The 21,640-nt window shown below is 37.9% G+C and overlaps 2 protein-coding genes across 2 annotated transcripts in view; one reads left to right on the top strand and one right to left on the bottom strand.

Moving 5' to 3' along the window:
* LOC134824925 (FAS-associated factor 1-like) overlaps positions 1-21,640 on the top strand; it is a 29,572-nt gene that overhangs the window by 902 nt on the left and 7,030 nt on the right. Inside the window, exons 4-11 of the mRNA XM_063836932.1 lie at positions 227-315; positions 955-1,034; positions 5,263-5,360; positions 9,896-10,001; positions 10,138-10,221; positions 10,338-10,403; positions 10,900-10,963; positions 15,004-15,097. Of these exons, the coding sequence (XP_063693002.1) occupies positions 227-315; positions 955-1,034; positions 5,263-5,360; positions 9,896-10,001; positions 10,138-10,221; positions 10,338-10,403; positions 10,900-10,963; positions 15,004-15,097 (681 nt within the window). The remainder of the gene's footprint in view (positions 1-226; positions 316-954; positions 1,035-5,262; positions 5,361-9,895; positions 10,002-10,137; positions 10,222-10,337; positions 10,404-10,899; positions 10,964-15,003; positions 15,098-21,640) is intronic.
* Positions 8,501-9,193, bottom strand: LOC134825374 (serine/threonine-protein kinase pim-2-like). Its single transcript, XM_063837552.1, has one exon. The coding sequence runs from the start codon at positions 9,104-9,106 to the stop codon at positions 8,501-8,503; it is 606 nt and encodes a 201-aa protein (XP_063693622.1). The 5' UTR covers positions 9,107-9,193.

The raw sequence follows: 21,640 nt of genomic DNA, 5'->3' as shown, positions 1-21,640 counted from the left end.
TTATCTCTAATATCTATCTGATGCACTGTAACATATGGTATGATGGTCTCTAATTCATAATAATAATCTATTATATGTTGCAACATCATCCAAACAGCTGCCACATCATACAACTCTATAAAGTCTCTAAGATATCACTATCAAGTTAGTTACCTAATTAATTAGTAAACTAATTAATTAATTAACTTGTTAATTAGTTAACTATTTAACTAATGACCGTTAACAGGAGCTCATGTGAGGTTAACACAACATTCAAAGTGGATTGGAAGGGAAGGGAATACAGTTTCTCTCTAAATGTTAATGATGCTACAGTTGGTTAGTCAGAGTTATATCATTTTAATGTTTATTAGATACCATTAGATAAGCCAGTTCACTCTATAAACCTCCTTTAAATTAGCCGTTTAAGTATTTATGTTTATTTTAAATTGGCTTTTTGGCGGTGCTTTTTCTTGGACCTCGTTTTTTGACGATTTTTTCAGGTCCAAGATTTTTAAAATTGAATAAAAAAATTTCTAAGGCCTATCTCAAAATTCTGGCCCGACAATCTTTTTGAAATGGTCCTTAGAACATATCCTGAAAGTTTCAGGGTGATTGCTCAAAACATGTAGGAGAAGATAGATTTTTAGACTCGATTTGCAGGGCGCGCGATTGAAAATCGATCGCACAATACAATTACACATTTAAGCGCTGACCTTTGACCGGCAATAATTTCGGCTAGGAACAATATTTTTCCATTGGATTAAAAACAGCTGATAGATATCACTCCCCTCTATCAGAAACAACTATAAAGTCAATTTCGAGTGAATTTTGATGAAGACGCCCCCCCCGGCCCCCTTAAGACAGTTAGCTCATAATGTGCAAGTGGTTTTATTACTTAATTAAGAAGAGGTTAAAATGTTACCTTTATAGATCTGTTGCTTGTTTTATATAAAATTAAGTTTGGCATTCACGCAGGAACATTAAAGGAGAACCTGTCCTCACGAGTTGGGGTCCCCAAAGAAAACTTTACGATTATTGGCTTTCCCACAATGACGGTAAGTTGAAACATTTATATTGACACGTGATAGTGATTATGGGATTTGATTGGGCAGTATAATACTGGAAGCTGATTGGTTAATCGCTGTCAAGTGTTAGAAAAAATATCGTCCGCCTCCCCACCAGTATCCCGATCTATATTTAGAGAGACTCAGTTTTTGAGCTAATTTATCTGATATCTAATAAAATGATCTGTATTCACACACACATTAAATATCCTTCTTGTATCACGATACGAACATCCACATACTGGTAACATTTGTCAGCTGTATCTTGTTTAATGTTTAATCTACTCGTTTAACTACTCTGTTACATAATTATCTTATCTTTAACCAGATTATCTTATCTTTAACCAGATCAGCTGTTATTATGATTAGCCATACCTTTGAAACACGCATTTGTAAAATCGTTCCAGATTATTTTGTCAATGTTTACTACAAACACGGCACACGGTTCTACTAATGGATTATTCCGAGCTGGTGATATGGTATGTGATCTCAGATATATGGTACGTGGTCTTGTACGTGGTATCGGTCTTGAACGTGAATCGTACCAAGTTTCGTACCTGGTCTCGTAGCTAAAGGGTCATACTAAGTATTTGCTGAGTAGATGTCCAGTGATGTAACAAGGTAAGGTATATGGATTTACTATGCAGAAATGTTTGTACCCATTACCTTGGTTCGATGGAAAGCGAGTAGAAAGCTAGCAGAGGTGAGTAGAGGCGAGTATTATGGGTGGGGTCAGTGTTGTAACCTAGCCTTTATGAAGTCAGGTAGTTTCTATTGGGATGAAGTTAGGGGTTCTGCAGTGTTGTAACCTAGCCTTTATGAAGTCAGGTAGTTTCTATTGGGATGAAGTTAGGGGTTCTGCGGTAAGAGGGCAGCTGGCGATGGCTTATATTATATTATTTGGAAAAGTAGATTATTCTTAAGAAATTCGTGTGGTGTAGAAAGTAAGTATATGTGCTGTACATTATGTTTTCGGTAAATAGGTGCGCCTTAAATCTCACAAATTCAACGTAGTTGACCAAATTTTGGCTTTCATTAGAATTTCATGCGTCACAAAAATGCTCTTTTAAATGTTTATTACTCTGCTCTGTATATAATGTCCGCGGACAGTTTATAATTAAATTAATACAGTGTAAAACGAAAGTTGACGCTGGTTGATTCATTTTAATCTCAACGACCAACGTGACCTTATCTGATATCTTTAGATGTTCTTATCCATGACCAGCTGGTTGGTCAGCTGTCACGTTACCTCAGAAATACTTTCTTCAGAAATTCTTCTTCAAATAGATCCTTGAGCTATATTTAAATATAAAAGGTGTGTTAGATTATCTCACTGTTGCAAGCTTGCCAGATCACTGTTACATCTTTAATAAATAGTGATGACTATTACAGTTTGTAAATATATATATTGCTATATATTGCTACATATTACTATATATACATATTGCTATAATATAATATTCACAGAATAATGTTCTGTACCTGTGTCCCGTAATACCCTCAACACGGTGTTTCAAGACTCTTGTTTAATGTTTACGGTGGCGTCATCAATTAAAATGTAACATAATGCTCTACAGCGGCCTGTATAATATTGTAAAGTAAATTTAGTGGGTCGAGCCTGGCGGAGGGGGTTTGTTATGGTCGCCAGCCGCCAGGTCGCTTGCTGTTTATTAGAGAAATTGTCTGATTCGTGGAAAAGAAAGAAAGGAGTAGGTCCTCAATTCATTCTAGTTGCGAAGAATTTTCGATATATGTATATATATACAAGTTTTTGGTCAACTCTTCGAGACATAATATTAATAATATAATGAATAAATTCTAGTATTTATATCACACTTTGACATAAAAGAAATACCCACAGAAATACATATTCAAGCCATTCAAGCGTGAATTTTTGTATGGCAAAAATTAGATAGCAAAAATGGCGAGATGATGCATTTGAGTATAGTTTCACAGGTATACACTAGGTATACACTATACTAGGTATACACTACAATTTCCTGGTTCTTAGTGACTATGTATATATATTTATACAGGCAATGTTTACCACATCAATCAATACATACTAGCACTATGCTACACTGACGGGTCACTCACAGACTCAGGATGCGGGGCTGGCTATATCATCACAACTGACAACAATAACACCACCCTTGAAGAAAGATCATTCAAGCTCCCTGATTATTGCACTGTTTACCAAACAGAGCTCACCGCCATCATTGAAGCTTGCAAATATCTCTCTACCTATACCAACACACATATCATCATATGGTCTGACAGTCTCTCATCTATACAAGCTATCTCTGCGCTTTCAACGCGAAGTAGAACTACAAGAAACTGTTACGACTCTCTTAATGCACTCGGATCCAACAACACGCTAGAGATACGATGGATTGCAGCACACATCAGATTGTGGGGGAACGAAAAAGCAGATGAGCTGGCCAAGCTTGGTACAACCAGTGAATCCACTTTGAAGTGTCCAATTCCACAATCCTACATCAAGCGTCAAATCGACAACAAAGTCAACAGACTGAATCAGGAAACTTGGTTAACTGACGGTCCCAGAACACCAAACTGACACTCGGCCACAAGCATGCCAAAATCATCAAAAACCTCAACACTACACTCAGCAAAAACAGACAAGATTGCAGAACTGCAGTTCACCTCATCACGGGTCACTGCGGCTTAAACAAACACCTTCACACCATTTGCAAATCAAACACCAGTGCTTGTCCTATGTGCGGCGACGGAGAGGAAACTGTCTCACACTTCCTTGGACAGTGTCCAGCTATTGCCCAAATTAGAGGTCAATATTTCCAGGACTACTACCTCTCTGTCAATGACATATTCGACAACCAACACATCACCACAATTGTCGATTTCGCAAACCGCACCAAACGCTTAATTGTGCCGGAAGAGCTGGATCAGACCGGGGTGACTTAAAGTATTAGCTCATATGCTGTCTCGTCTCGTTTTACTTTTCCAAACCCAGCTGGCATTTAAGCGTATCATTTTGACTCATATATCATCTTACACCATCCTCCACCAATCACTCTGATTTCACCGGCAACCTTCTCCAAGGTTGCCACACCCCAGAGGTAGGCAGAGCATCTCAATGCTATCCTCTCGTGGGCTATCTTGGCCCAGCCTCTCTTAAAAAAAAAAAAAAAAAATACTAGCACTATACACTATACACTGTACGATACACACAATTTCAAATTTGCCAATCCTTCGCAATATCACTCTGTACATTTATCTTAATTTAAAATGTTGTTTTATTTTTTATTTAACACCATCATATTAAAGTCACTATTGTGACGGTACATTAGAACTAGACAGAAACAAAGTGTGAAGGGCCTGAACGGAACCCCTCGGTTTCAGTTCCTTGTTTAACACTGCCGTACAGCAAGGACATCCACCGGGTTCTCCAAGGATGGGCACATAGCTCACTCCACACTATGCTTTGTCAAATGTTGCTTATATACCTTACATAACTTGTATAACTTGTCCGGTTCCCCCACTATATTGCGACTATAACTCTGACCCTGACCTTAACCAATGAGAATACTGTCGCAATAAAGCGCTGTTACCACTTTGTCTAACACATTACCTTGTAGTTTTACCTATTAAGACACTAAATTTGGTAAGGAGGGTTGCCCTCGCCACGCGCCATTTGTCGGACAAATATATTTATTAACATTTTCTAATATATTATTTAAATCTATTATTTCCGGCCGTATTATATTTTAGTTTTAATACTTTCAACACTAATGTATAACAAATTATATTATAACAGAAGGTATATAATATGTATAATGTTGATATAGAGGGGTCTTAATCCCCCTCTATCCTCAAGATAGAGGGGTCTTAATCCCCCTCTATCCTCAAGATAGAGGGATCTTAATCCCCCTCTATCCTCAAGAGAGAGGGGTCTCAATCCCCCTCTATCCTCAAGATAGAGGGGTCTTAATCCCCCTCTATCCTCAAGATAGAGGGATCTTAATCCCCCTCTATCCTCAAGAGAGAGGGGTCTCAATCCCCCTCTATCCTCAAGATAGAGGGGTCTTAATCCCCCTCTATCCTCAAGATAGAGGGATCTTAATCCCCCTCTATCCTCAAGATAGAGGGGTCTCAATCCCCCTCTATCCTCAAGATAGAGGGGTCTTAATCCCCCTCTATCCTCAACTTTCACTTTCTCATAATATTCGTGATATCTCAGGTACAGACGGATCACAAGACACTTCAACAGATGGGAGTATCTCAGGACTGCAGGCTGATGATGGTGGAGACACCAAACCAGGTCCCCAACACACGAGGGTACGTTAACTGGCTGCTAGTTGATCGTTAATTGGCTGCTAATTGATCGTTAATTGGTTAATTATACGGGTTATTAGTTGTAATGTAATGAAGCATTTTTAATCTCTCAATTTGTTTAGTTAATTATAAAATGCCTTAGCTAGACAATTTTGATACATCAAAGATTTATTATTAAATACTATTAAATACTATATATTTATATAGGATATTAATCAATTATATTTAATCAATAAAAACTTACCGCTTAGAGAGTAACTACTTGACATCATGACGTATGAATTATGATGTATACTTATGACGTATACTTATGACGTATGATGTTTACTTATGACGTATACGTATGACGTATGGTGTATACTTATGATGTATACTTATGACGTATGATGTATACTTATGACGTATACTTATGGCGTATGATGTATACTTATGACGTATACTTATGACGTATGATGTATACTTATGTTCATGTCACCAATTAATTCAGTGGTTTGTATTCAGTCTGTTAGGAAATCAGACCAGCGTGACGTGTAATCTGTATTACCAACCAAACGTTTTGTTGCAAAGCCCTGATGATATAATCCTAAAATATATTTTAAAAGTGTCTGGGCTATATTCTATAGAAAGGGCTCACATAATCGTTAAGTTTATTTTAGGCTATCAACAGTAGGGCGTACTTTCCTTTTTGAACGTCATTACAAAGCTCACTGTTTGCACCATGGTGTACAGTATTTGTGCGTGCAGAATTCTGCAAAATCGGGGTTAAATCTGACATTGAGAAGGCAAAACCCGGCATCGTCACATACATTATGTAATAGTGATACGTTATTAAGATACAAAAAGTGGACGTACAAGGTTTACGAGGTTTACGAGGTTTACGAGGTTTACGAGGTTTACGAGGTTTACGAGGTATGTAATGCAGTATTGGCATACTTCGAATACGTTATTAATTTATTTGCGTTTTTCTGAAATCACGCACGTGTTTATAGCTGGGTCACGTACTAGTCACGTAATAGTTCACGTACTGTTAACACGTGTCAAATGGGTGATATTTATCAGTTCAGGAATTTGTGTTCATTTTGGTCAAGTTTGAGGTTTCACGAATGTTTAAAAAAATAAGTCGTACAAAAAATAACAGACAGAAAATACGTGATCTTGGGTGCCATTTTAAATATTCCAAGAAAATGTTAAGATTAGTGAACAATTATCACCAATCTTAATTAAGATCTTAATTTGAAATCCTAGACAAAAACTGCACAAAATTCTCAGAGATATTTCGTTTGGCTAATCAGACTCTAATAGATACGGACAACCAAATACTGTGATGAGTATGTTTTACGCTTTTTTCCAGTCCCGGTCAAAAAGGCTGTCCCGGTCGAGCCTTGAATGTAACTGTATCAAACAAATCAATTATTGAAATAAATATAAATAAATAATAATATTATATAGAATATCGACGCTAAAAATACCGAATAAAATCATAACAAAATCAGATTACTCCATAGAAATCCATTCCATCCAAGGGTGAAGGATAAGTTCTTTAGGGATCATCCTATCATCTTCATCAATGATCAGAACATCACGTAGAAACTCCTTGCTTTCATGATCAAGTCGAGAGTTGATAAACTCCAGATGCTGATGGTCTGCCACTTCCTGCTTGGTAGGAAAAGGACAGTCGCCGTTCAGTAGGACGTAGGCCAGACATCCAATACTCCAAGTCATGGCAGGAAGAGCTGAGTAGGATCCAAAGTTGAAGTGCTCTGGAGGGAGATAGACTTCTGTTCCTTGATAAGAGGTGTAGGGGGCTTCATCTTCAGGAATCCAGGACGCAGAACCGAAGTCGATCAGTTTTATCCGGCGAGTGACAGGATTGTAGAGGATGTTCTCGTCCTTGATGTCCCTGTGGTCGATTCCCAGGGAGATGAGGTAACTGCACGTGTCCAATAGCTGGGTTAGAACTTCTCGGGCATCCTCCACGGTCAAGGCTCCTTTCGTAGAGATATGGTCGAATAGGTCAACAAAGTCAGGTATGTACTCCATCACGATGATCCAGGAGTTCTGCTCGAAGTAGATTTCGTGAAGGTTGATCAGGTTGGGATGATCCAGGGTCTCCGAGAGAAGGATTTCGTCAGGTATCAGAGCTGATCTGTCATCACACCAGGTCTTCCTCTTGCATTTGGAATCATCGACTATCTTAGCAGCGTGGAGAGTTCCATCAGATATCCGCTTGACAAGCCACACAGCTCCATACCCGCCTTCTCCGAGCAGTCTGATTGATTTGTAGGAGTCTGTGAAAAGTAGAGGGTTTGTTGCAGTGGAGTTCATCGTTAGAGGAGAGAAATGTTCGATATAGGAGTAGGATGTGCAATGGTATTTATAGGTAACTTGTGGTTAAGAGGGTACGTTAGTTGATCGTTAAGTGATCGTTACTTGTTAATTGGTCGGGTAATTATATTTAAAGTAATGAAGGAATGAAGCATCTCATGTTGTTAAAACCATCAGTTTGCGTCTAATTGATGCCAGCTTAATAATTGAATCCGATTCTACTGCTGTTATCTTAATTTGTTCTCTTAATTTGATCACTTAATTTGGTCATTATATACCTTATATAAACTTGACGGTTTTGTTAAATCGAAAACTGCAACCATTAATAAACAAGGATGATAATGAAGAATTAATCTATTTGTTCTGATTGATAAAAACCGTACCAATAACATAATAACCACTTGTTACACTTGTTCATGTCGCCAATCAATTCAGTGACTGTAAAAAACTGTCATTATTTTGTGGTACTAGATAGTGATAAATGATGAGTCTGGATTCATGAGTAACGAAATATCAAATGTAATTGTATCAAACAAAGCAATCAGCGAAATATCCGCGCTAAAATACCAATAAAATCATATTAACAAAATCATATTACTCCATAGAAATCCAGTCCATCCAAGGGTGAAGGATAAGTTCTTCAGGGATCATCCTATCATCTTCATCAATGATCAGAACATCACGTAGAAACTCTTTGCTTTCATGATCAAGTCGAGGGTTGATAAACTCCAGATACCGATAGTCTGTTACTTCCTGCTTGGTAGAAAAAGGACAGTCGCCGTTCAGTAGGGCATAGGCCAGGCATCCAATACTCCAAGTCATGGCAGGAAGAGCTGAGTAGGATCCGAAGTTGAAGTGCTCTGGAGGGAGATAGACTTCTGTTCCTTGATAAGAGGTGTAGGGGGCTTCATTTCTGGTATCCAGGACGCAGAACCGAAGTCGATCAGTTTGATTTGACGAGTTGTAGGATTGTAGAGGATGTTCTCGTCCTTGATGTCCCTGTGGTCAATTCCCAGGGAGATGAGGTAACTGCACGTGTCCAATAGCTGGGTTAGAACTTCTCGGGCATCCTCAACGGTCAAGGCTCCTTTCGTAGAGATATGGTCGAATAGGTCAACAAAGTCCGGTATGTACTCCATCACGATGATCCAGGAGTTCTGCTCGAAGTAGATTTCGTGAAGGTTGATCAGGTTGGGATGATCCAGGGTCTCCGAGAGAAGGATCTCGTCAGGTATCAGAGCTGATCTGTCATCACACCAGGTCTTCCTCTTGCATTTGGAATCATCGACTATCTTAGCAGCGTGGAGAGTTCCATCAGATATCCGCTTGACAAGCCACACAGCTCCATATCCGCCTTCTCCGAGCAGTCTGATTGATTTGTAGGAGTCTGTGAAAAGTAGAGGGTTTGGTGCAGTGGAGTTCATCGTTAGAGAAGATATATAAGTAGTTCAAGTGGAAGTGGTGAAATGTTCGATAGAATGGAGTAAGGATATGTGGTGGTATTTATAGTTAACTTGACAGGGGCGAGCATGGTAAGAGTCAGTCATGCCCATTGGCCATTTCTCACATAAGATCAGATCTCGAACTATGTGACAAGATCCGATGATTGGATCATTGGATGTTCACATGCTGTAATTGGGGAATTGAGTTAGAGTGATTGGATTCGGCAAGGTGAGAGTCGTGCCTATTTCTCACATGAGATCAGATCTCGAACAATGTGATAAGATCCAATGATAGGATGGTCACCAGATCACGTGCTGTGATTGGGGAACTGATTGATTGAATGCCGCAAATGTTTACTCCGGCTTGGTCCTGATCAGATAACTACTATTTACTCCAATTGATGAGGAGTGGCGTGATCAGGTCACATTTTATCTCCACCCTGTACACTGTATAATGTAAATATATGATGTGACTCAGGTGATCATTGTGAGTAACTCAGTAACAGCCACACAATGTACTTAGTCAAGGAATTTAGTAATTAGTTCCTTATTTATGTCGACACTGTGACTTAGTTACTAGGTGTTGAACATGAAGCTCTATTAAATAGTGTATAGAACTAAAAGTAAAGTTGAGAAAATCATCGTTTCAGTGTCTGATTTGCTCTGTACTACAATGGCCCTGTCTAAGGCTAATCAAACATCCTCTTTTCTACGGCCAATAACTGCCCAGCCCCTCCTTCTAATCTGCAAACATTAACACCCCTTCTGCAGGCAAGGCAGCAGCAGTATTATGAGCAGCTCCAGATACCGATTCAAAATGAGCGTGGAGGGACTGGAATATGATCTCGTCTTTCCTGCCAATAATCACGTCCGACAGGTAAGTTTTTTGTTGAATATATGTATTTTTTGTTCAAGTATTTTTTCCGAATATAATCAGTGACTGCATGGAGATAGGAGGAATTTAATTTACCTAATTAATTAACCGATTAATTAATTAACTACTTATTCGTTAGGTGAAGTCGTATGTGGAAAGTACGTATAACATACCAGCGAGCCAACAAAGGTGGGAAGGCTGGCCCCCCGGTACATCCGACTCGGTAATTTCCAGAACTTTCTCTTTTCTATGATCTCTTTCTTTTAGTTTTAGATCGCACATTTTATATCAATAAGATAATACTTTGGTTGACGATTATGTTATTAGTTAATTTTTCAGCTCGAACTAAGAGACTTGGTGTTAGAAACACCGTTTCACAGACTGAAAGTCTTTCGCAGACAAGAGGTTTAGTTATATGCCGCGTCAACATTGTGTTCAATATTTGAAACATTTAGATGCAATTTATTTAATTCAACATTCTTTCAACATTGTTAACATTTAGTTCAACAAGATTTGTCCTATACCTGAAGTTTTAACATTGACATACTTGATATTTGAAAGCTAATTTAGTGAAATAAATTGTCAATGTCCCCCTTCCGGTAGACGACCTTCAAGATATTATCCCAGTCATAATACTTTTTAACCACCGCCTTTCTTTCAAGCCCACAGTCGAGTCCTAGCTTGTTGATAATATATAACATAGATAAACTTTCTATAATGCAAATGATCGTCCGAAACAATTAAAAGATTTAATGTAGTTCTTCTTTTAACCAAATGGACAAACAAAAGTTTAACATATTTAGATTTAACTTCCGATACAATTAAACACTATTTTCTCCTTGTAATGACCAAAGATAACTAATTAATTACTAATTACTTAAACCAATTAATTCTCAACCAGGCTGGCAGAGCATCTGTAGGATCAGACGACGAGTTCATGGACGAGGACGTGTTGGAATCACCAGGTAATTAGTAATTAGTTAATTAGTAATTATATATATATTATGTTCAGTTAATCAGGCAATTACAAGTAATTATATAAAATACAGTTCCACATATTTTATGGCCCCGTAGTTGATCATGTGACAATTCACCAAAATCTCCCTCTGGGCCCTGACTAATAAAGTGAGAGATTGAGTGAAAAATTAGAGTTGTAACTACATACTACATGACGTTAGTTAGTGTTGTAGTTAGTGTTGTTGTAGAGTTGTAGTTAGTGTTGTAGTTAGTGTAGTAGTTAGTGTTGTAGTAGTTAGTGTTGTAGTAGTTAGTGTAGTAGTTAGTGTTGTAGTTAGTGTTGTTGTAATTAGTGTTGTTCTAATTAGTGTTGTTCTAATTAGTGTTGTTCTAGTTAGTGTTGTTTTTTTTTGTTGCTCAGCTTTGTCAGGTCTAGTATTACTGGCCTTGTCAATCCAAACTTTCGTGACATTTTATATATTCATTATTCATACCACAGCGTGTTAGGTTCTCCTTGGTTGTTTAGAAGAATAACGAAATTTATAGCCCACAGTCGACATAAACAGTCACAAGTAGTTTTATGGCGTCATTGCTATTAATAGATTGGAACATCGGCCATGAAACCTGAAATAACCTTTACTGAGTACTAATTGCATCTTTTACTTGTTTAGATGTGTTAATAATAAAGTTTAATAAGTACTATGAAATGTTTGGATAATTTTGGGGTATGACATAATATTATGTAAAGTATACATAATATCACATATTAATATTATGTAAAGTATACATTACTGGGAGTTGGATTCTTAGCCACAGCCGTATTTCATGCCATGTTTAAGTAGCCAAAGAATCCAGGTCCAAGGAATCCAAGGTTGCAACTATGCAAGCATATATTTCATCTGGTGGGTAAGCATGGTCTATTCTCGTTCAGCTAATTGAATCAAGGCAGTAAGGTAGTACGTTTTCATGAAAAGTCGGGGTGAGATGTGCCGAGAGCGGGAATTGGACCCACGACCTCCCGAAAGTGGGTCCAATTCCCGCTCTCGGCACATCTCACCCCGACTTTTCATGAAAACGTACTACCTTACTGCCTTGATTCAATTAGCTGAACGAGAATAGACCATGCTGACCCACCAGATGAAGTAAAGTATACATATCACATAATGGTGGAGGTTTAAGTAGTGAACACAATGTTGCATAATATACCATAAACCCCCGATTTTCCGTACACACTGATAGATTAATTATTTATCGTGCTAAGTTCTTTCCTCTAACTGTACGGTAAATAGGGTATTACTGAACCTTGTTTTATTTTTCTGAACTATCATAATATTATAATATATAATATTTAAATGTTTTTTCTTTCGATTTACAAGAAAAATACATGAATTTTCAGAGATTGTTATGTGCGATCAAATGTGGACAAAAGACTCATGAATTTAAACCGCACGCAATACGTGAAAATATTAATGGGATCATTCTTGTTAATTTTTAACTTTAAGCTTAGAAGTTCTTATTATCCCTTCTTTCTAGGAAATTAATAAGAGTTTTTTAGATCTGTAATACCAAGCATGACTAATGAGTCATCATGTGATAGCTCCAACAATACGAGACACTGAGCCAGTAACAATCACATGCCTCATATTATAATATTATGACTCACATTATATACGCTAGTAGCCAGTAACTAGTAACTACAATGTGGTTACTAGAAGGAAAGATACATAAAAGAAGCTATTATACAAAAAAATATGGTCGATGAATGATTGATCCATATCACCTTGTAACACAGGTACCATCATTAATCCATCCGCTAACACAAATTATTTGCTACATATTTGCTACATATTTGCTACATATTTGTGTTGAAAGTATTAAAACTGTACTTTATGCAATGTTATGTTGATATAAATATGTAACATTTTCTGTCTCTAAATCACGAGTAATTTGTGTACAAGATTCAACGTGCATTATTATCATGTAATGTACAGTGAAATTAACATAGAGATATTATATTGTAAGTATATTATATACATATGATGATATATCATTAAATATAATATATAATATTATAAGTGTATTACATAATATAATATAGAATAGTATTATAGTTGCTACAATATTACAGGGGTCAGTGTAGTGTGTAGATTTATCGAACTCGTGTGAATTACCCTGAAATCTGAATCAATTCATGTGGCAAATGAAAAGTAGTTTATTGTGTTTTTTAGTCTAATTAGATACTATATTTATGCTTTTCATACAAAGTTATGTATCACATAATTCTCAATAAATGTAATAGATTTGTAGTATTGTAATTAGTTTAAAACTTATCATAGTACTTAGTAGTAGTATATGGGACAATTATAAAACAGTACAATAGTAATAATACTGACCATTAAATACACTATTTTATTTACTAATAACTCAATATACATGATACAATGATCACCTTATATTTCTCAATCACACCAAAGTGTACTTTTTGAGTATCATTCTGAGACAATAGTATCACATCGTACTGAAAATTCATAATGTTTCAGATTTCAGTGCTTACTTATCACAAACATTATTGCAAGCCCATACATGATGTCCCTCACCCTTGAATAATTTGGTGCTAGAAAGTATTTATACTAGAAAGTATTTATACTATACCTTTTAAGGCATGCGTTTATAAACGCATGCCTTAAAAGGTCATGGCATGTCACATGACATGTCACATGTAATTATTCAGGTCAGAACAGGGGACTCTATAAAACATTATCAAAACCTTCTGTTGTGTTCTGAAATCCCCTGGCTGATCACTCCACGCTTTTCCTTTAGACACTTAACTTTAAAATAGAATTAGCATCGTATGTCCACCCTAATGCCCACCCTTATGTCTACCCTTATGTCTACCCTAATGCCCACCCTTATGTCTACCCTAATGCCCACCCTAATGTCCACCCTAATGTCCACCCTAGCCTAATGCTTTAATGTCCACCCTAATGTCCACCCTAATGTTTACCTAATGTCTACCATTATGTCTACCCTAATGCCCACCCTTATGTCTACCCTAATGCCCACCCTAATATCCACCCTAATGTCCACCCTAATGTCCACCCCAGCCTAATGCTTTAATGTCCACCCTAATGTCCACCCTAATGTTTACCTTTATGTCTACCATTATGTCCACACTAATGTCCACACTAATGTCCACCCTAATGTCCACCCTAATGTCCACCCTAATGTCCACCCTAGCCTAATGCTTTAATGTCCACCCTAATGTCCACCCTAATGTTTACCTTTATGTCTACCATAATGTCCACACTAATGTCCACCCTAATGTCCACCCTAATGTCCACCCTAATGTCCACCCTAATGTCCACACTAATATCCACCCTAATGTCCACCCTAATGTCCACACTAATGTCCACCCTAATGTCTACCCTTATGTCCACTCTAATGTCTGGACCCTTATGTCCACCATAATGTCCACCCTTATGTCCACCCTAATGTCCACACTAATGTCCAGTGTCCACCCTAATGTCCACTCTTTTGTCCACCCTAATGTCCACCCTAATGTCCACACTAATGTCCACCCTAATGTCTACCCTTATATCCACTCTAATGTCCACTCTAATGTCCACCCTAATGTCTACCCTCAGTGGTCGGGCTGCTGAGACACCGCCCTGACCCCGGGCCCGTGCTTGTTCTAAGCTGATATAGCATGTTTAATGTGTTGTGTTGTGTGACTGTATCAGTAACACTGTTACTGGTTGAACAGGTGCGCTCTCTTTAACTATCTTAAATATATTATAACAGTATAGATCATTTTATATACATTATAATTATTAATTATATACGTTTTATCAACAGATTGTGAAGCGCTGCCTGACTGACCTGTTAATAGAGTTCGGCAGACTCTAACTTCTAACTTCTTGAACTTATCTTGTCCTCTTTTTCAGAATGTTCGAGTGGAGTCACATCTGCACAGCGTACTAACCCTGTCCTCTTTTTCAGAATGTTCGAGCACATCTGCACAGCGTACTAACCCTGTCCTCTTTTTCAGAATGTTCGAGCACATCTGCACAGCGTCCGCTTATGACGGTGGGCAAGAGCGCTGAGGAAAACGTCTTGCAATTTCTACAAGTCTTCGAGGAACGGTTAGTCTTAATTAATTAGGTCTTCTTTAATAAGTCTTATTTTTCGTTGTAGGTCGAAAATATTTATTAAGTTACTTTTTCTGCTAGAAATAGAACAGAGAAAATAAAAACGCTGTATTTTTAGAATTTCGATGCGAATTTTAAATATTATACACAGATTAACCTCAATTTACATTTCACTTACAGTAATATCACATGAACACATAAATTACCTCAAAACGTACATAACTGTGCTGATTAGAATTAGAAATGTGAACACACAACAAAAACCTGGAAAACTCTGCTGGGCCGTTAAAACAGTGTGAACCAGGTTTAGTTAAAGTGCACGGAATAAACAGCGTGACACGGTACAGCGGAAGATTTGTAAATGCATGAGGATTAGGTTGAGGGAAAATCCTCACCCTAATTCTTTGCGCCGACAAATCTCCCGCTGTAGTGTCTCATGCCGTAGAGTCCGGACCCGCTGAGCGCTAACAATGTCCAAATCTACAGCCACACGTAAAATGCCCTGTTGGGAATAGTCAAATCTCCAAATACAGAGCATTGTGCCGATCTCCCTTACTAGCACTTGCAACACATTGCGCCAAGTTCTTGCTAGCAATTACAGGACAATGCACCGAGTGCGCTTCCGCTAGCAGTTTGTCACACAACTCATCAGGACGTTCCATCTTGTGGAGGTTTTTTCAATGAGGTAGCCATCATAGCACTTTGCTAAGCAGCTGAGGGGGGTAAGTATTTTGATTATCATGGTCCATATTTGAGGATTCGAATAAATAATAAATTATGCTATGTAAATATGTCATCTTCACTATAGTTATGATTTTATTTTAGATGCTCCATTTTGGACTGGAGCTGGTGCTTTTTAATCGACCAGATAATTTCAAATAAACTGTCACTGTATCATAAACTAACAAATAAATAATGGATCATTCATTGGGAAATAGATAAATGAAGTGTCATTAACTAATAAATAAAGAATGTCTTACTCTGAATCTAAAGTAGCCCTCTTCTCGAGACCTCTATTGATTTCTGGGATGTTGATATCTGCAGTGTTGACCACGACGTTCAGTACACACACCAACAAAAGGACTATCCCGACATTGTTCATTCTCGTTGCGAGTTTTACTGTTACACTCCACACTCCTTAATGCTAATAAGATTGAGTGAAGATAATGAGGTTTTGAGGTTTATCAGGGTTAAAGTGAGGTTTTCGGGGGAAGACTATCTTATTTTTAGAAAACACAAAACAGCTAGAATCAAAATTTGAATCAACACTAAAAATCAGAAATATTAATTAAGTTACTTTTTTCTGCTAGAAATAGAAGCAATGAGAGAAAATAGAAACGCTTTATTTCTAGAATTTCAGTGCGAATTTAAAATATTTACAGATTAACCTCAATTTACATTTCACAGCAAATAGGTACAATTCCAATCGGCTAAAAGCCGGTTATTAGCCGGTTATTAACCGTTTGGCATTGTACCTGTTTGACCATTTCACATAGACATTAGACGCATAGTACAGTAATATCACATGAACACATAGATTACCTTATATCGTACATGATTGTGCTGATTAGAATTAGAAATGTTTGACCTGCACAACAGAACACACAACAATAACCTGGAAAACACTGCTGGGCCGTTAAATCAGTGTGAACCAGGTTTAGTTAAAGTGCACTTTAATGGGGTCGTTCACATATTACGCAATCACTAGCGTAATCAATTAGAACCCCCATTCCCCTGTGATTACGTAATAAATGTGAACGACCCCAATGTCCAAATCAAAGTCCAAAGATAAAATAAAATCTGCAGCCACACGTAAAATGCCCTGCTGGGAATAGTCAAATCTCCAAATACAGAGCATTGTGCCGATCTCCCTGACTAGCACTTGCAACACATCGCCCCAAGTTCTTGCTAGCAATTACAGGACAATGCACCGAGTGCGCTTCCGCTAGCAGTTTGTCACACAACTCATCAGGACGTTCCATCTTGTGGAGGTTTTTTCAATGAGGTAGCCATCATAGCACTTTGCTAAGCAGCTGAGGGGGTAAGTATTTTGGTTATCATGGTCCATATTTGAGGATTCGAATAAATAATAAATTATGCTATGTAAATATGATTTTATTTTAGATGCTCAATTTTGGACTGGAGCTGGTTGCTTTTTAATCGACAGATATTCAAATAAACTGTCACTGTATCAGAAACTAACAAATAAATAATGGATCATTCATTGGGAAATAGATAAATGACGTGTCATTAACTAATAAATAAAGAATGTCTTACTCCGAATCTAAAGTAGCCCTCTTCTCGAGACCTCTATTGATTTCTGCTCCGTTGATATCTGCAGTGTTGACCACGACGTTCAGTACACACACCAACAAAAGGACTATCCCGACATTGTTCATTCTCGTTGCGAGTTTTACTGTTACACTCCACACTCCTTAATGCTAATAAGATTGAGTGAAGATAATGAGGTTTTGAGGTTTATCAGGGTTAAAGTGAGGTTTTCGGGGGAAGACTATCTTATTTTTATTAAAAACAAAACAGCTAGAATCAAAATTTGAATCAACACTAAAAATCAGAAATATTAATTAAGTTACTTTTTTCTGCTAGAAATAGAAGCAACGAGAGAAAATAGAAACGCTTTATTTCTAGAATTTCAGTGCGAATTTAAAATATTTACAGATTAACCTCAATTTACATTTCACAGCAAATAGGTACAATTCCAATCGGCTAAAAGCCGGTTATTAGCCGGTTATTAACCGTTTGGCATTGTACCTGTTTGACCATTTCACATAGACATTAGACGCATAGTACAGTAATATCACATGAACACATAGATTACCTTATATCGTACATGATTGTGCTGATTAGAATTAGAAATGTTTGACCTGCACAACAGAACACACAACAATAACCTGGAAAACACTGCTGGGCCGTTAAATCAGTGTGAACCAGGTTTAGTTAAAGTGCACTTTCATGGGGTCGTTCACATATTACGCAATCACTAGCGTAATCAATTAGAACCCCCATTCCCCTGTGATTACGTAATATGTGAACGACCCCAATGTCCAAATCAAAGTCCAAAGATAAAATAAAATCTGCAGCCACACGTAAAATGCCCTGCTGGGAATAGTCAAATCTCCAAATACAGAGCATTGTGCCGATCTCCCTGACTAGCACTTGCAACACATCGCCCCAAGTTCTTGCTAGCAATTACAGGACAATGCACCGAGTGCGCTTCCGCTAGCAGTTTGTCACACAACTCATCAGGACGTTCCATCTTGTGGAGGTTTTTTCAATGAGGTAGCCATCATAGCACTTTGCTAAGCAGCTGAGGGGGTAAGTATTTTGGTTATCATGGTCCATATTTGAGGATTCGAATAAATAATAAATTATGCTATGTAAATATGATTTTATTTTAGATGCTCAATTTTGGACTGGAGCTGGTGCTTTTTAATCGAATTTCAAATAAACTGTCACTGTATCAGAAACTAACAAATAAATAATGGATCATTCATTGGGAAATAGATAAATTACGTGTCATTAACTAATAAATAAAGAATGTCTTACTCCGAATCTAAAGTAGCCCTCTTCTCGAGACCTTTATTGATTTCTGCTCCGTTGATATCTGCAGTGTTGACCACAACGTTCAGCACACACACCAACAAAAGGACTATCCCGACATTGTTCATTCTCGTTGTGAGTTTTACTGTTACACTCCACACTCCTTAATGCTAATAAGATTGAGTGAAGATAATGAGGTTTTGAGGTTTATCAGGGTTAAAGTGAGGTTTTCGGGGGAAGACTATCTTATTTTTATTTTTAAAAAAACTGTTATATAATCAAAATTTGAATCAACACTAAAAATCAGAAATATTAATTAAGTTACTTTTTTCTGCTAGAAATAGAAGCAACGAGAGAAAATAGAAACGCTTTATTTCTAGAATTTCAGTGCGAATTTAAAATATTTACAGATTAACCTCAATTTACATTTCACAGCAAATAGAGAAATAGGTACAATTCCAATCGGCTAAAAGCCGGTTATTAGCCGGTTATTAACCGTTTGGCATTGTACCTATTTGACCATTTCACATAGACATTAGACGCATAGTACAGTAATATCACATGAACACATAGATTACCTTATATCGTACATGATTGTGCTGATTAGAATTAGAAATGTTTGACCTGCACAACAGAACACACAACAATAACCTGGAAAACACTGCTGGGCCGTTAAATCAGCGTGAACCGGGTTTAGTTAAAGTGCACTTAAATGGGGTCGTTCACATATTACGCAATCACTAGCGTAATCAATTAGAACCCCCCATTCCCCTGTGATTACGTAATATGTGAACGACCCCAATGTCCAAATCAAAGTCCAAAGATAAAATAAAATCTGCAGTCACATGTAAAATGCCCGGCTGGGAATAGTCAAATCTGCAAATACAGAGCATTGTGCCGATCTCCCTCACTAGCACTTGCAACACATTGCGCCAAGTTCTTGCTAGCAATAACAGGACAATGCACCGAGTGCGCTTCCGCTAGCAGTTTGTCACACAACTCATCAGGACGTTCCATCTTGTGGAGGTTTTTTCAATGAGGTAGCCATCATAGCACTTTGCTAAGCAGCTGAGGGGGGTAAGTATTTTGGTTATCATGGTCCATATTTGAGGATTGAAGCTGATGGACATTACCCCCTATCAGAAACAATTATAAGATAAATTTCGAGAGAAATATAAAAAAAGAATGTCTTACTCTGAATCCAAAGTAGCCCTTTTCTCAATACCAGTGAGTTCGAGTAGGGTGTTGACCTCTGCTCTGTTGATCTCTGTCAGTGTTGACTACGACGCTCAGCACACACACCAACAAGAGGACTATCCCGACATTGTTCATTCTCGTTGTGAGTTTTACTGTTACACTAATAAGGTCGAGTGAAGATAACGAGGTTTTGGGGTTAAACAGTTAAACGGAAATGTTAAAACAGTGTGAACTAGTTAGAGTTTTAGTTGAAGTGTACTCCACTGAGCGCAGGTGCGGGACTCAATGGCGTGAGACTCTACGGCGGGAGATTTGTCGGTGCAAAACATGAGGGCTAGCTTTAGGTTGAGAGAAAATTCGCATACACAAACCCTAACCCTAAGGGAACCAGACACGAGGGCGGAGGACACAAGGGCAATGGAAATAAGAGCGCAGGAAACGGGACGGAACTATTTTTAAAGGGTGGACACAAGGGCCCAGGGAGGATGTGGTTAAATCAGTGATAGCTCAGGGGGTGGTTAAGTTAGAGTTAGCCCCAGGGGGGAGGGATGGTAGAGAAGCAAGATTTCAAGTTCAAAGTTCTTTAAGAGGGTAAGAATACCCACAAAAGTGATTCAAGTGTTTGAATATGATTTGAGAATCCTCGGTGGATTCTTATATAGTAGGTCACACGCCCAACATCATTATTTTACCTCTATCTATCTATTATTTTGCTCCCGTCACTCTTTTTGTCCCAATATCGTTGTGATTGCTCGCTCCCTTCTTTTGTGTGATTCTGCGTAATCTCGCAAGCAATTGGTCAAGAAAGAAAACACTCGGCGTCTTCAAAAATGAAATTTCATTGTCGGGCAGGGCGCTCTCTTTCTGAATCAAATACCGTCCCATTGTTCGTTTTCAATTCGGTAAGATCTAATTCAAGAGAATCGATTGCAAACCCTGCCCAATCTATTGAGGCTAAAAATATAACGTATTGTTTCAAAATCTGAGTCATTAAAAACCCTTTCAAGGGCAAATAAAGTCTTGCTTCTCCTCGGTCAAATTTTTACCCGCCTCACTAAAATCTAAAATTAACATGCTCTTCATTCGGTAAATTTGTGACATTAAGACCTGGGTATCATAGATTCGTGACTAATAAAGAGCGTATGAATGCGCTATCTTGAACTTGTTCAATTGTGTCTATGATCATTACATTATCGTTGAACTTTTAACATAGCGGACTGACCGTGGCAACGAGAACGCCCTTTGTTTCTTGTCGTTTAACGTAAGCAGCATGTACAAAGATGCAATTCCGTCCGCGCAAAGAATCGCACGTACTTAATTAATTTGATTCGATCGCGTCGCGCGTTACGTACGTACGTTACAATAATGTCTACGTCATGTCAATCGTCTATCATACCGACCCAATAATTAATAATAATATATATTTAACTATCATATCAAGAATCTTGGAAATTTAAGGGAGCGTCCACAGTCCACACGTAGCTAGATTCTGGTAATTTAATACCGTCTCTGTAATCATTGGTACGCGTAGCTTTATGTGGCCACTTCCGTCACGTCAGAGGGGTTAGTGTCTTCTTGTATTTAGTGTCCTTGAACATTGATGAAACGGCAACTCCCTCGGGGAGATGAGTTGTTTGGAGAAAAGCTCAAAACTCGATACGTTAGGTTCTTAACAAAATGGTATGTACAATGGTAACAACTAACAAGGGGTAAAGATACCTTCGGATCAACTTCCACATAAATATAGTTTCCAGTCGTGAATCTTCTTATTATCTCCTC

The sequence above is a fragment of the Bolinopsis microptera genome, chromosome 13, assembly GCF_026151205.1.
Source record: "Bolinopsis microptera isolate Bmic1 chromosome 13, MBARI_Bmic_1.0, whole genome shotgun sequence".
In the NCBI taxonomy this organism is placed as follows: Eukaryota; Metazoa; Ctenophora; class Tentaculata; order Lobata; family Bolinopsidae; genus Bolinopsis; species Bolinopsis microptera.
The sequence above is the reverse complement of the archived record's forward strand: the minus strand, read 5'-3'. Positions and strand labels throughout refer to the sequence as shown.